General features: G+C 49.0%; 5 protein-coding genes across 5 annotated transcripts; 1 reads left to right on the top strand and 4 right to left on the bottom strand.

Moving 5' to 3' along the window:
- Nucleotides 1–678: 678 nt before the first annotated feature.
- On the bottom strand, nucleotides 679–1,278 carry M430DRAFT_144179 (hypothetical protein; the record flags this gene model as incomplete). The annotated part of the gene is made up of 3 exons (XM_024862873.1): nucleotides 1,167–1,278; nucleotides 858–1,093; nucleotides 679–759 (listed from the first exon to the last, which is right to left on the bottom strand). The coding sequence occupies exons 1-3, from the start codon at nucleotides 1,231–1,233 to the stop codon at nucleotides 679–681; spliced, it is 384 nt and encodes a 127-aa protein (XP_024719316.1). The 5' UTR covers nucleotides 1,234–1,278.
- Nucleotides 1,279–2,093: 815 nt separating this feature from the next.
- On the bottom strand, nucleotides 2,094–4,505 carry M430DRAFT_44108 (hypothetical protein; the record flags this gene model as incomplete). Its single annotated transcript, XM_024867668.1, has 3 exons — nucleotides 2,094–2,791; nucleotides 2,843–3,320; nucleotides 3,371–4,505. 3 exons carry the CDS (start codon nucleotides 4,503–4,505, stop codon nucleotides 2,347–2,349), a joined length of 2,058 nt encoding a protein of 685 aa, XP_024719317.1. The 3' UTR covers nucleotides 2,094–2,346.
- Nucleotides 4,506–5,742: 1,237 nt separating this feature from the next.
- Nucleotides 5,743–6,985, bottom strand: M430DRAFT_125476 (hypothetical protein). Its single transcript, XM_024861951.1, has 2 exons — nucleotides 6,469–6,985; nucleotides 5,743–6,397 (listed from the first exon to the last, which is right to left on the bottom strand). Exons 1-2 carry the CDS (start codon nucleotides 6,938–6,940, stop codon nucleotides 6,051–6,053), a joined length of 819 nt encoding a protein of 272 aa, XP_024719318.1. The 5' UTR covers nucleotides 6,941–6,985; the 3' UTR covers nucleotides 5,743–6,050.
- Nucleotides 6,986–7,451: 466 nt separating this feature from the next.
- M430DRAFT_105316 (hypothetical protein) lies at nucleotides 7,452–8,970 on the bottom strand (the record flags this gene model as incomplete). The annotated part of the gene is made up of 4 exons (XM_024861001.1): nucleotides 7,452–7,854; nucleotides 7,900–8,087; nucleotides 8,131–8,639; nucleotides 8,787–8,970. The coding sequence occupies 4 exons, from the start codon at nucleotides 8,968–8,970 to the stop codon at nucleotides 7,452–7,454; spliced, it is 1,284 nt and encodes a 427-aa protein (XP_024719319.1).
- A 362-nt stretch (nucleotides 8,971–9,332) lies between these two features.
- On the top strand, nucleotides 9,333–11,802 carry M430DRAFT_36380 (hypothetical protein). The gene is made up of 3 exons (XM_024866920.1): nucleotides 9,333–9,736; nucleotides 9,935–11,287; nucleotides 11,348–11,802. Exons 1-3 carry the CDS (start codon nucleotides 9,574–9,576, stop codon nucleotides 11,479–11,481), a joined length of 1,650 nt encoding a protein of 549 aa, XP_024719320.1. The 5' UTR covers nucleotides 9,333–9,573; the 3' UTR covers nucleotides 11,482–11,802.
- Nucleotides 11,803–12,934: the final 1,132 nt, after the last annotated feature.

Raw genomic sequence — 12,934 nt, forward strand, 5'->3', positions numbered from 1 at the left:
TTATATTATACTAGGGAGTTGTGATTTGATAGATACATAAGTCTATATGGAAGAGTTAGTAAGATGGAGATGAAAGAAAGAAAGAAAGAAAGAAAGAAAGACCCGGACGAAAGAGAGGTGAGATTTTCAAGGGGTTGGTTGAGGATGAGTAGCCTACCTTATGAATACACCACCAGCAATTCCTTACTGTAGAACCTTTGTATTTTTACCCAGAAATTCTAGAATGAAATGATAATCACAGAGAACGGAGGGATATAGAGGAATGTATAGGGTACTGGATGGATTCGTCATGACCCATTTTGAAGTTGGTGATAGGATCATTTCGCATCCCGTTTGTGGAAAGAGGGGAGAGGCTGTGCTTGAGAGGGTCCTTAAGGGAATGATGATTTGCTTTATTTTGTTTTGTTTCTGCAACTGGATGGATCTTATATCTTGATGTGATATAGTCCATTCTGTATCCCGGATTCGGAAATATCACTTTGTGGATTTGTCAAGTATTTTAACATTGCTGGGATATTTAGTGATATTGAATGGATGAATGGGTAGATTCATATCTTTTTAGATTAGAGAATCTCCGGAATATTCCCAGGGATGATAATAGATAGATAGATACATCCTCTCGGAGAACCATGTTTATACATTATAGCAGCAGCAGCTTGCTATCACTCATCAACTCTCTCATTTGCAAGTCTCCACCGTATACTCGACTGTCTTATTCCCCTGCTTCCAGACCTTCGGTTTGAAATCCACATACACCAACTACACCGCATCACTCATCAGCACAATTCCACACTTCCCCCCTCCTCTCATCATCTCCCCAGAATCATCATCAGAAAAGGAAAAAAAAAAGCACTCACCTCCCCTTTCTCCGGCGTCCACTCTCCATTCGTATCCCTATAAAACACCAACTCATTGGACCCCGCGTCCCGAACCTCCACCGTCGTGTGGGACAATGCGCCTTCGGAGCTCCATTCTATCTGGTAGCATGTCGCTTTGTGCACCAGGAACGGCTTGCTGCAGCGCTGGTTCCCGTCTTCATCGATACACTTCTGTACTTCGAAATCGAGGATCTTGCCTGATGAGATGGTTTCCGCTATTTTGTATAAAATTAGCTTTCCTATCTATCCAACGTAGAAGAAGGATAGCAAAAGAGGGGAAAAACGAACGTTTCATCATAGATCCAGTCAAAGCCAGACCTGCAGTAAACACATTTTGGACTCCGGGAATATACATCGTTCGTTTCGTGTCTTTCCTTTTTATTCTCGAGATCGTTCTGAGAGGGTTGAAAAATTGGAGAGGGAAGAAAGAAAGTGCGGATTTTGCTCTTTTATATATTATTACCCATTTTTTTCATAACTTACTTACCATATGTTCAGAACCTTGATTTTGGACGAGTAATGACGATATATTTAATGTTGATGAAGTAGTCAGTGACGTGTGCCTAGCTCTGAACCTTAGTTTCCCCGCGATTTTCAGGAACCACCATTCTGCAGCGAAACTCGCAACAGAGATATATATACATATATAAACATAGATACAAATATCATTACTTTATACTTGTTGTTCAAAGTAATTGTTCGACAGACGGTTCTGTGATTATTTGATTGTATAAGGAATGAAACGAAACATGAATGAGGATTAACTTCGTACCGAGGGTACGCCGAGTGCTTTCTGTGAGGATCATAGTCCAGGACCCAGGTGTGTCATCATCATCATCATCCACCATCATCCACCATCATCATCATCATTACCCTCTAATCATATAGCTGTCTAGAAATTCAAAAACTGCTGTATCGCTTCATATTACCTACCTACCTACCTGACCCATAGATCTATACAGCAGCTCCAGCAAGCCCATTAAAGAACCGAATCACCATCACCATATCATATCCTTCCTTATTCCCAAAACCACAGAAGAACTTACCTTCATATTTATTTGCATCCCCGTAAAGCTGATTTAAGAAGAATTCACACATGTCGACGTGCGAAGTCAGAAACAGGAGTTGGATAGGGAACTCTATTGAATAGACAATTTATTCATGGTCGAGTCTTGAAGAGGAAGTAGGAAAGAGCTTTTCCCCTCCTCCGTATTCGAAGGATGCCTGGAGATAGCCATTTCGAGGGGAGCAAGACAAAGACCACGCATGAAGTGGATTCCGAAAGTGACCCCAAGGAGAGAAAAGGACATCTCTTCTTCAGAACAGCCAGATAATTTCCTCAAGAGTCAACACCCTGCCCATTATCAGAGTACCATGGCGAAAAACAATCCCATCTCAAGTACTGATTGTACTATCCATCCCATCGCAAAGCCATAATGTATCCCCTCCAGCGCAAAACTCACAAACATCAATCCTTTTCTCCACGCTCCGCTCTCAACTCCTTCTCCTCCGCCTCGTCAAACTTCTCCAGATGCTTCCGCACACACGTCAAGATAACCTTGCCCACCATTGGCGGCACCGCATTTCCGATCTGCTTCCGGATCGCTTTCGCCTTGAAAACATGCGTGTGGGGAAAGGTCTGCAGGCTTGCGAATTCTCGCTGCGTGAGCCCCCGCGTCCCGCTGGGATGTCCTCTGCCATTGGCGCCCCCCGTCGTGATACAGTTTGGGATTATGCTGGAGTCGTCCCAGGGGATGTAGGTCGCCTTTGTTTGAGCGGCTTGGATGTCATGATTAGCTGCGTTTCGGGGGATGGAAGAGAGCACGCTGCGCGCCGACGTGTAGGGCTTTAATCCGCCGTGTCCTGATTCGGAGTGTGTGGGTTTGGGAAGCTGGGGGATAGTCTCGCCGGGGCTGGGGGAGTGTTAGCAAGACATTGAAAGAACGCGTACTAAGGATACTGACCCGGCGGCAATAATTATCAATCTTCTTCTTCTCTGCGGCAGACCATAGTTCTGCAAGTCGATAACCTGCCAGCTAACAGAAAACCCCTGATCGATGAACATTCTAATGAGCGAATTGAAAGGCTGTCGAAATTGGTCATGCAGAATGCCAAATGTCTGCTCTAACGTCACAATTCTCGGCCTTGCTTTGTGCAAGAGTTCTTGAACGGCAAAGAGAGAGGCAAAGTTCATCTCGTCGTCCTGCCCAGCCCGAGTGTGCGCCGGGGACCAGACTTGACACGGCGGTGATAGATGAAGCACCTCTACTATAAGATCGTCTCTCGAATAGCAGCAAAGCTCGTCTGCCCACATCTCGTACATCCTCGCGGCAGGGAAGTTCGCTCGCCATGTTGTAGCAGCGTTAGGGTTGAAATCTAGGCCCCATACCACTTTATAGCCCGCCATCTCAGCAGCGCGGGTCATCCCACCTGCCCCGCAGACTAAGGTACATTAGCAACATACAATCCACAGGAAATCATAGACCACTCACAAGCATCACCGTAGGTGTATTTCTGCGTAGAACCGGAGGTGCATTTCTGCGTGACAGCAGTCGAGAGCGTAGGATTTTGGGGGAGTTTGTTTTCCTGGAGCATCAACGCCGCTTCAAATCTACGACGGATAATCTCTACAAACTTTCGAGAGTTGACTTCATTGAAGTCATTGGCAGAAATATTGATCTTGGCTTGACCAGCTACCAATGCTTTTCGCTGTGTTTGCTTTGACTCCTTCTCATCCCCGTCGTCAGAAATGTCGATAATAACCGTATCCTTAGTTGCTGGATGAGGGTTTCGAGATCTTTTCATCTCCTGTGACTCTGGGGCCAGGTCACCCCGCCAGGCAAATCTTTGCGCGTAGGGAGGAATACTGAAATCGGGGCCATCGCATTCGTCTCTAGAAAGCATAACCATCTGTCGGCTATGATAGTTGCGGGAGGATCCCGAATTCGTCACTCGAGCTTTTGCGTTCTCATACGTCGTAACATACTTCCACCGGACGACCAAGACCTCATTGTCTTCGATGTAGTTCTCATTATCTTCGATGTACTTCTCATTTTCTGCCGAATAAGTAGATCGAAAGGAATGCGTTGGAAAAGGTTGATTCGTGCGAATCAGCTTCCGCATCTTTCTTAGCCTGCTCAAGTCCATCTCGACAACGCTTTGTTCTCGTAACTCCCGCTTATCATCGAGATCGACCTGGAAGATATAGTAGAGCTCATTGAGTTTCTTTGGCAACAGGCCACGCGAGTCTCGAGTTCTCCTTAGTTCCCAACCCCGGAGAGTTATAGCATCGGTTTGAAGGTTTTTGACGATTCCCTTAATATGTAGGAAGCTTCCATCGAGGCATTCGACTGTTGTATCGGCCCGGAGACGAGAACCTTCCCACAGAGTCTCTCGGATCTCTGTAAGCGGTGGTACGATCAGTGAATTCCTCTCGATGATGCTATTTTGTAGCTTTTTCGGCGGTGCTTGAAAAATCTCGTCTTCGAGCTTCTCCTCCAACTCTTCAATATCTATTATTACTCTATCCCTTGGATCGTTGGGGTTTGTCTCTGACTCGGATTCAGATTCATCCAGAACAATCAAATCTGGGTCTCTCCTCCGACGTTTGTACCTAAATCTTCCCATGGCTTTGGGTGATTCCGAAGTCAACGTGCGAGATGATGATGATGAGAGGCTGGGAGACGGCGCTTGAGCGCGGCCGGAGTTCTGCTGCCTAGCAGCATCGAGACCTGTTGACTGTTATTTTAGCAACATGGCAAAGAAAGAATGTTAACAGGTGAAACGAGAAGACTTTCGCATAATTTGGAGGAAGAATAACTCGGCGTCAGAATCTGCGAGCGCAGAAGTCTCAATGAATATAACCCTCGTGGCTAGTCATTCAAGATTTTTGAGATGTTGAAAATCAGAGTTTAAGAATGCTTTAGAACCAGAACATTTGTTCTTCTCTCCTTCGGGGAGCGTAGATCTTAGACACAAGAGTGGTTATGGTTGTTAAAGTAGATACCTAAAGTTCTTGAGGTCGTTGGTTGAGAAAGGTGTGATCAGTCAACGGCCTGATTTACGTCTTGAGAAGAGACGTCACGGTTCATTAGTTGATGGATCTGAAGTCCAAAAATCTCTCAAAGTCATGAAAGTGATGTGGTTACAAGGAAATGCCCTTGTTGAACAGATTTCTCTCGAGTCTTCTCTCGATACCCTTCTCTGTATTCTTTCACAAGATCTACCCCAGTGGTCATTTCTCTTTGGCTGTCTAATTTGATTGTCTACTACTCTCCGTTGACCTCGCTTCTTTGTCCCTCGAGCACCCTTTCTATCACCCGTTCTACTACAAAGACCTTCTCGATCTCTTGAACTCTCGTCCTTTCGCCTACCCACAAGCCTTTACACCCTAGGATACTCTAAGCTACAGAGCGTTCGTACGAATACTCGTAGTTTCTATTTCGATCAAGTCTCTGAATAGATCTGATTATCTCTGTCTATTACCTCGTCTTTAGCTTCTAGCATCTATACCCTCTACAGACATCCTCCTCAAGTCGTACTACAGTTCTTGTATTATTCACTTTGACTATTGTCTTCAGATATTAAGCGAAAGTAGATCTACGACTTGTCTCTCTCGTTCGCTCCCTTCCTACCGTAAGCATCTTCTTCACACAACTCTTCAAGAACTTTATGACTCAACCTGACTCTACCTTTCTAGGCACCAAGATGAAGCGGAAATCTGAAGTAATTATCTTGGACGATGACCTTGAAGATGGCAAGGATGCTACAGGTATGTTATATTCTCTCTTCAACCTTACTCCTCTGCACTCTTTTCTTCTCAGCAAGATCTGTCCCCTTTCACATATTCCAAACGCAAATCATGCTCACAACTGTGTAGCCGCTTATAACAAGAGACGGGAATAAGTAGAAAATAAACTCCTCTTATCAACGTCTGATATAAATAATAACTCCGTATCAGGATCTTATCTAATTCCTGCTTCTGCCTAAACACACGCGCTTGCGAATGATAGCGCTACAAAGCGTGAGCTAACTCCAGCTTCTGTTTTCTTTAGCTAAAGGGGAGAATGCTGTGTTTGGGGCATGGATCTGGGTACTAATCCCCACATCCAGCATGGGGCTCGCATCTCTTGACGCAAAGTCTGCTCATCCGTGTTAGCATCCTCTCGACTTTTATTTCTTCTTCTTGTCCTTTTTGTCCTTCTTTCGCGCTTCCCCACCACTTCCTTCTCCGCCCAGTCCCGCCATCCCTGGCATCCCTGGAATCCCAGGCATACCACCAGCACCCATTTCAGCCATCATATCCTTTAGGAAGTTCTCGCTCACTCCCCCTCCACTAAGACCTGGACTATAATATGGCAATAAGGTTCCAATCTTCCATCCTTTCGGCACCGCGGGTTTCGGATATTCTTTCTTCGGGTCAGGGGGCGGTAACCCAGGCACGCGGACTCTGATTGCCGACTCTACGGTGGTAGGATTCGCTATCAGATGCTTGGAGATGAGAGTATAGAGGTGATGCTCTACACAAATCGCGCTCGTCAGCTCGGCCCCCTTTAACAACGCAGGAAAGAGAAGCAACAAGGAGACGCACTATTTTTAATCATCGGATTCTGCCCGCCCTTTAGTTTGACCTTCACCCTCCCCGGATTCGCCCAATCCTTCGGATGGATCTTAGTCGGTTCGAACAGTGTCTCTAACCGCAGCCTCCCACATGCCGCAACAATCTCGCGCGCCAATGGGTTCTCCACCGCGCCTTCAATCCCTACTCGTCGACCCTCTTTCCGCGAGCGGTTGCGGTCGAAGTAGATCGGGTATATGCATTGGAAATCCTTATACTTAGAATCATCCTCCGTTGACTGGAACTCAATGCCGTCTTTGGAGACGGACGGCACGGCGCTGGGGTTCAGGAGCGAGGGGTTCGCGGGTCGTGGGACTTGTGATGGTTTGGGACCGCGTGCTTTGATGATCTCGCGCTCGTCGAAGTCTTCGATGTCGTCTTCGGACGGGTCGCTGGCGTACTCGGGATCCGAGTCCGAGACTTCTTCTATGCGTGCGTGCGACATTGTGTCCCCTTGCTACTGGAGAGAGTCGCAGTCGAGCTGTGGGGTTTGGTGGGGTTGGTTGGATGCTTTGGATGGAAGTTCGAACGAAGCGAGACGGAATCGGGCACGTGATTGCAAGGCTGGAATTACCTACCTATTGATGAAGAGGGAGTAAGTAGAGTAACTTATACAAGACCAGATACATCGCCAAGTTGTATTCATACTTGCTTTCAAGTGTGTCTTTCTTGAGTCTCAAACTGCTATCGTGGTTGCGGTCTTACCCTAGGATTATATACTCCCCAATTCCAAAGCAGAGCATCAGCCTCAAAATTCCAGTCCAGGATGTCCAGAATATCTTTCTCAGGGATGAAGGAACAAGGAACCGCAATACACGAGGCATTAAAAAAGGCTGGCACGGGAACCGGTCATAGCTAAGTATAAATTAAAGTCTGCCGTCCAGTGCCAAATCCGTAAATCATTCAATAGATAAAAGACAATCATACATCACAACTCCCCCTTTTCCATCGACAGATCATTCCTTGTTTTCCACTCTCCTAGCCCAGTCATCACCGACCCTCAACCCTTCAACCACAACCACCCCGCGTCCAAGTCCAACTCTCTCCTCACTCCTCCACCATTGGTTCTCCTTCGACGGCTGTTCAGCCTCCGACTCGCTATCTGCCAACCCACCGCCTCCTTCAGCCCCGACGACCAGAACAACGTCTTGGCGTAGCCAGCTTTGGAGATGTGTGATGAGTTCGCCGTTGGAACCTGCGAGTGACTCTTGGAGGTATACGATTTCGGGGTTGAGGTGGCGTAGTATGTGGATGTGTCCTGAGGAGGTGGTAAAGGGGAGAACCATGGTATCTTTTTCGACGAGGGCAAGAGCTTCAGAGTAGATGGCATTGAATGCTGGAGAATTAGACGAGGAGAATCTGGAATTGTCAGGACAGATTCCAGGTAGAAATGGGAGAACTTACGGTGGTTTCTCGTCGGTAGGGGTTTGTGCTTGATCATGACCAATGTTGGAGAATGAGGAGCTGAGAGATCCCGGTGGGCGATTGGCCGCGGAGTCAAGTGGATGCTCCTTTAATCCGGGTGCGTAGATGAGGACGAATAGACGTATCTTCGAGAAGTCGGTGTTGCGAGGGAGATGGGATAGAATGGACTGTCTCGTTAGTATATTTCATGCAGTAAGAGAGAATACATACAGCATGCTCATGGAAAGTGTCCTCCTCATCCAACACGCCATCATCATTTGTGTCAGCAGACACAACAATAGCCACCGTCTTCCGTCGTCCAGTAGTTACCGGCACTCGTGCAGTAGATGGACCCTCCTCGCTCGCAGATCGCATCTCAATGCCCTGTGAAGGCGGGCCGGGACTTGCGCCAGGAGCCCGTGCTTCTGCCTCCTCCGACCACGTCTTATGATCCGTATACGCATTCTTATCCTCCTCTCTAATCGAGGACAAAGCACTTCCAACAACGGCACCCGCGGCCGCGACTCCAGCCGCTACGCTCCTGCTCGCACCATCGATGAATTGCTGAGGACTAGGGGTTCTGCGCAGCGCCCCACCTAGCGCGCCAGACATCTGCGCAAAGTAGCCTTGTGGTTGTGAGGGTTGTGGAGGTCCGTACGCAGCTTCGCCGGGGCGCCCATCGTTATAGGACGGTGGTCCCGTTCGGATGCTGCCATCTGGGTTCCTGCCATACGGCTCCCCTGGTGGAGGAGGGTAACCAGGCGCTGGAGGGTAGCCCGGAGCTTGAGGTGGATAACTTCCAGGAGGTGGTCCTGGATAGTCTCCAGGAGGGGGTGGTGGATAGCTTCCGGGAGGGGGTGGGAAGCCCTGCTGTGGATATCCAGGACCTGGGGGTGGATAGCCAGGTCCTGGAGGGGGAGGAGGAAGCTGGTCCTCGTCGTCGTCTTTTCGCTCACTCCATATCCAAGCCGCAATACCAACAGTCGCAACAGTCACAGTGAAAACCAAGGGTAGCCAGTAGGTGAAGGTGCCGCGGTGCTGTCTGCGCGATCGGTCGTAGGGATAGGACATGGTGTTATGGATTGATCATTGCAGTCGCGCGAAAGCCGTCCTTAGTTGACGTGTAGATTATAGAAGAGCCGATCAGGATCGCACGGCGCAAAAGGAGGGAGATGGGGGATGGCGCATTGAAAGGGGAGACGGAAAAGGGGAGACGGAAAAGCGTGAGGCTGGGAGGGAGCTGATGGAGTTGATGGATTTGTTGACTTTCGGTCGTTTCCACCGCGACGGGATCCAATAACCGTCTGTGCCGAGGTATACACGTGATAGGCTATGCACGTGATTCAGCCGCGCGTAGGATGATCATAGGTAGATGACTAAGCGCTGACTTATCGCCAACTTTTTATTTTGATATCGCGGACAACAGTCACAGCACGACGAACACTGCTTTCTTCTCTTCACGACCGCCTCCGAAAGGATCCTCCTATTTGCTCCCTTGGTCAGTTGATCATACGAGCAGCCATTTGTTGCTCTTGCAAAGTTGCATATCTGTCAAGAATTGAGTAGCCCGCAGAGAGGGACTCTAGCAGAGAGACCGGAGAAGGACAGAGAGTCAAGCCAATTCGAACCCTGGTTCTGGCCAAGAGAATCACAGCTATGCCTCATGCACTCACAATGCCAGCCCCTGGCTTTCAGGCCCTTATTCTGTGCGGCCCTGGATCATCGTTTCCCACCTTTACCACCAATCCAGATGAGAATCCCAAGGCCCTCATCCCCATTGCGAACCGGCCGATGGTCTGGTACCCCATAGACTTCTGCTATCGTATGGGCGTTACAAGTGAGTTAATTTACTTGGGGCATTGAAGTGATATTTGAGGCTATCTTCAGTCTGTTATTCTTGAATTCAAGCGTTTGCACCTGAGCTCGTCAAGTATGAGCATTGTCATGTGATCATATATCCCCTTCTTTTGCAATCCATGCCGTCTACTCTGCTTCTCTGCTCTTTGGTCCATACATAGACTTATTCATAAATTAGATATTACCCTTATTGCCCCGCCCTCATCTGCCCCGGCGATCGAGGCGGCAATGAATACCAATCCCCACCTTACTGGACTTCCTCTTCCGAAACCCAATATCTTGGCGCCTAAAGATCTCGACCAGAACACAGGTACCGCTCAAATCTTCCGCTTACCAGAAGTTCGCGCTGCCATCAACGGGGACTTCATTGTCCTCCCTTGTGATCTCGTGTGTGAACTTGGTGGTGAGTCCTTGATCGAATCATGGATGGTTAAGGAAGCTGGCCTTGGTGGGGCAGATGCAGGTGGTCGCAGTCCAAAGACGGCCCTTGATAGTCCCAGAGGGGGTCGAAAAGGTGGTCTTGGAGTTTGGTATGAAACCAAGGGCGAGACCATTGTCAAGGGCGAGGAAACCGACTTCATCGCTACATCGCCATTAGAAACTCTCTCAGTCCCACCGCCGAAGAGTTCATTGCTGTCACATGTGTCAAGGCTAGTCTACTCTGTGCCAACTGACACCCTTAACGATATCACCGAGGAGAAGAAGACGCTACCTATTCGACACAGCCTCGTCCGTGCCCACTCTCGGATACGAATGCTGAGCTCGCACCGTGATGCACATATTTATATCTTTCCAGCCTGGGTCCTCGACATGATAAATTTGAACGAGCACTTTGACAGCATTGGCGAGGATGTAATTGGGTGGTGGGCCAAGGCCGGATGGCAAGATGGTCTAGGCGATAAACTAGGACTTAGGGAGGTCTTTCGGAACCCTGACTCTGCCGCCAAGGACGACAATCTCTTGCAAGATGCACCTACAGACGACGTTGACTTCGCGAGCCTAAGCACGACTAGGACATCGAAGCTTCAAGCGCCAGAAGCTTCCGACCAGCTCGTCATCCCACCGATACTGGCCTACATCCACCCTTCCAAACCCACCCCTAAGACCCCCACTGTCCCCCTCATCCGTCGAGTTGACACGGCGCCTCTACTCCTCTCCATCTCCCTGCAGCTGGCGAAACTCGACTCAATCGAGAACCTTGGCCGAGAGGCCTCTTCCCCCTTCGCGCACCAATCCAAGGTCGCCTATCCAGAAGGCATCGCCTCCAAAACCACCGTCACGCGCCCTGACTGCTTGCTCGCCGAGAACGTCACCGTCGAGGAAAAATGCTCGATCAAGGAATGCGTCATCGGAGCGAACTGCCAGATTAAATCAGGAGCGAAGCTTACGAGATGTGTGTTGATGGACGGGGTGGTCGTGGGTAAGGGATGCAAACTGACGGGATGTATCCTTGGAAAGCGGAGTGTGATTGGGGAGGATAGTATCTTGGTTGATTGTGAGGTGCAGGAGAACCTGCTGGTTGAGGCAAAGAGTAAGTTCTATTTATCACGTCCGTACAAAAATGCCCTTGATGCTGACAACGATGGTGTAGCGGAGGATAAGAACAACAACCTGATGAGTTCCGAAGGTATGGAGGCTACCGAGGAGGAGATCCAAGGCTCTTTCGCAGAAGACGGCATGGCCTTGGATACCGACGAGGGTGCGGGCTTGAGTTTGTCGGCGTGAGGTTCCGAAATACGCAGGCCACCCTCTCCTACTCCACTGTTCAGGCAGGGAATTACTTGGCTCTATCCAAGATCTACAGGCGATCCACAGTCTCGGATGAAGAGCGTGCAATCCCGACCCAGCCGTTTGGAGACTGCGCCGATGATGTCAACATAGTGCGATCAATACATCTGAAAGCTTATCTTGCTTCCGGGAGATGGGGAGGCGGATACCCAACACCATATCGATTCGAGGATACTGCTCTGCACAATCTCGGATCGAAGCCGGTGCCGGTGAACTGAGAGCAGGATCCGGATGTTATAATATGAGGAGATTGCAAGGCACAGCAAGAACCAGTTCTTCTCATACATGTACGTACAAGGAGATCGAGGATACTTACTTGGTCATGACATGTAAATATACGCCTCGAAAACCCGAGGGAATGATTTAGATTCGATCGCTATGTTCATTGCAGAATCCACCATCTCATCTGAACTCACTTCCGCCATCCCGATCCTATACTTATTTGAACAATTATTTCGAACAATAATAAGAACAAAAAGCTCTTCTTCCCTCCTCTCGAGTCTCTATCCCAATCCTTCCTCCCTCTTTCTCCTTCACACATCAACAAACCCCAAACCCCAAACCCCCAATTCCCAATTCCCAATCCCTCCCCCAAGCCTCAGCCTCAGTTCTAGCTCCCGCTCCCGCTCCCCAAACCCCTCTCAAAAAAAAAAAAAAAATCACACCACTCCTCAGCCACCCCTCCCTAAAAAAAGACTCCAGGCTCCAGTCTTTCTCTCTCCCAACCCTGGATGGCGGGGAACATAGGAGTGCGCCACTGAGATTTTGGAAACCCCGCGATCGAGAGAGAATCTCGGATCTATACTTCCTGTTTGAGGAGTGGCTTTTTTTGGTAGGGGGGAGGATGGAGCGGGAGGGAAGGGAAGGAGGCTTGTTTGGGGGGGAGACACGTGATATTATGGATGGGGATCTGGATCTGGATCTTGGGGTTCTCTTATTTGTAGATAGGGATTGTTGTTGGTGGTAGCGGTCTTGTTAGGTTTGGGAGCGTTTTATTTTATTTTATTTGAATTATTTTAGGATTCTGGATTTAGAGTTTAGAGTTTAGAGTTTATCCCCGAGAGCCTTTACAGTGGAGTGGAGTGAAAGATTGATTCCCTCATCGATTGCCCCGCACAAGAGCGGCATCTCTTGCGATACGATGCGATGCGCCCCTTCGCCTTTCTTACCTTAATCAAGCGTCGCTCGAGAGTCCGCTCCGCGGCTACGAGGAAGCGCCATCTCCAAAAAGGGCCCAGGGTCAATCGAGTACCGGAGGACGGAGCAGGATCAGGGCCGAGAGGGAAAGGAGATAGATGATGGTGTGAACCGGGTCCTGTGTAGTAGTCGGTCCAGACGGGCCAGACACGGGTCGCATCTTCCTAGAGCCTGTCTCGGGCAGAGAGGGGAG

This window comes from Amorphotheca resinae (assembly GCF_003019875.1).
Source record: "Amorphotheca resinae ATCC 22711 unplaced genomic scaffold M430scaffold_9, whole genome shotgun sequence".
NCBI lineage: Eukaryota > Fungi > Ascomycota > Leotiomycetes > Helotiales > Amorphothecaceae > Amorphotheca > Amorphotheca resinae.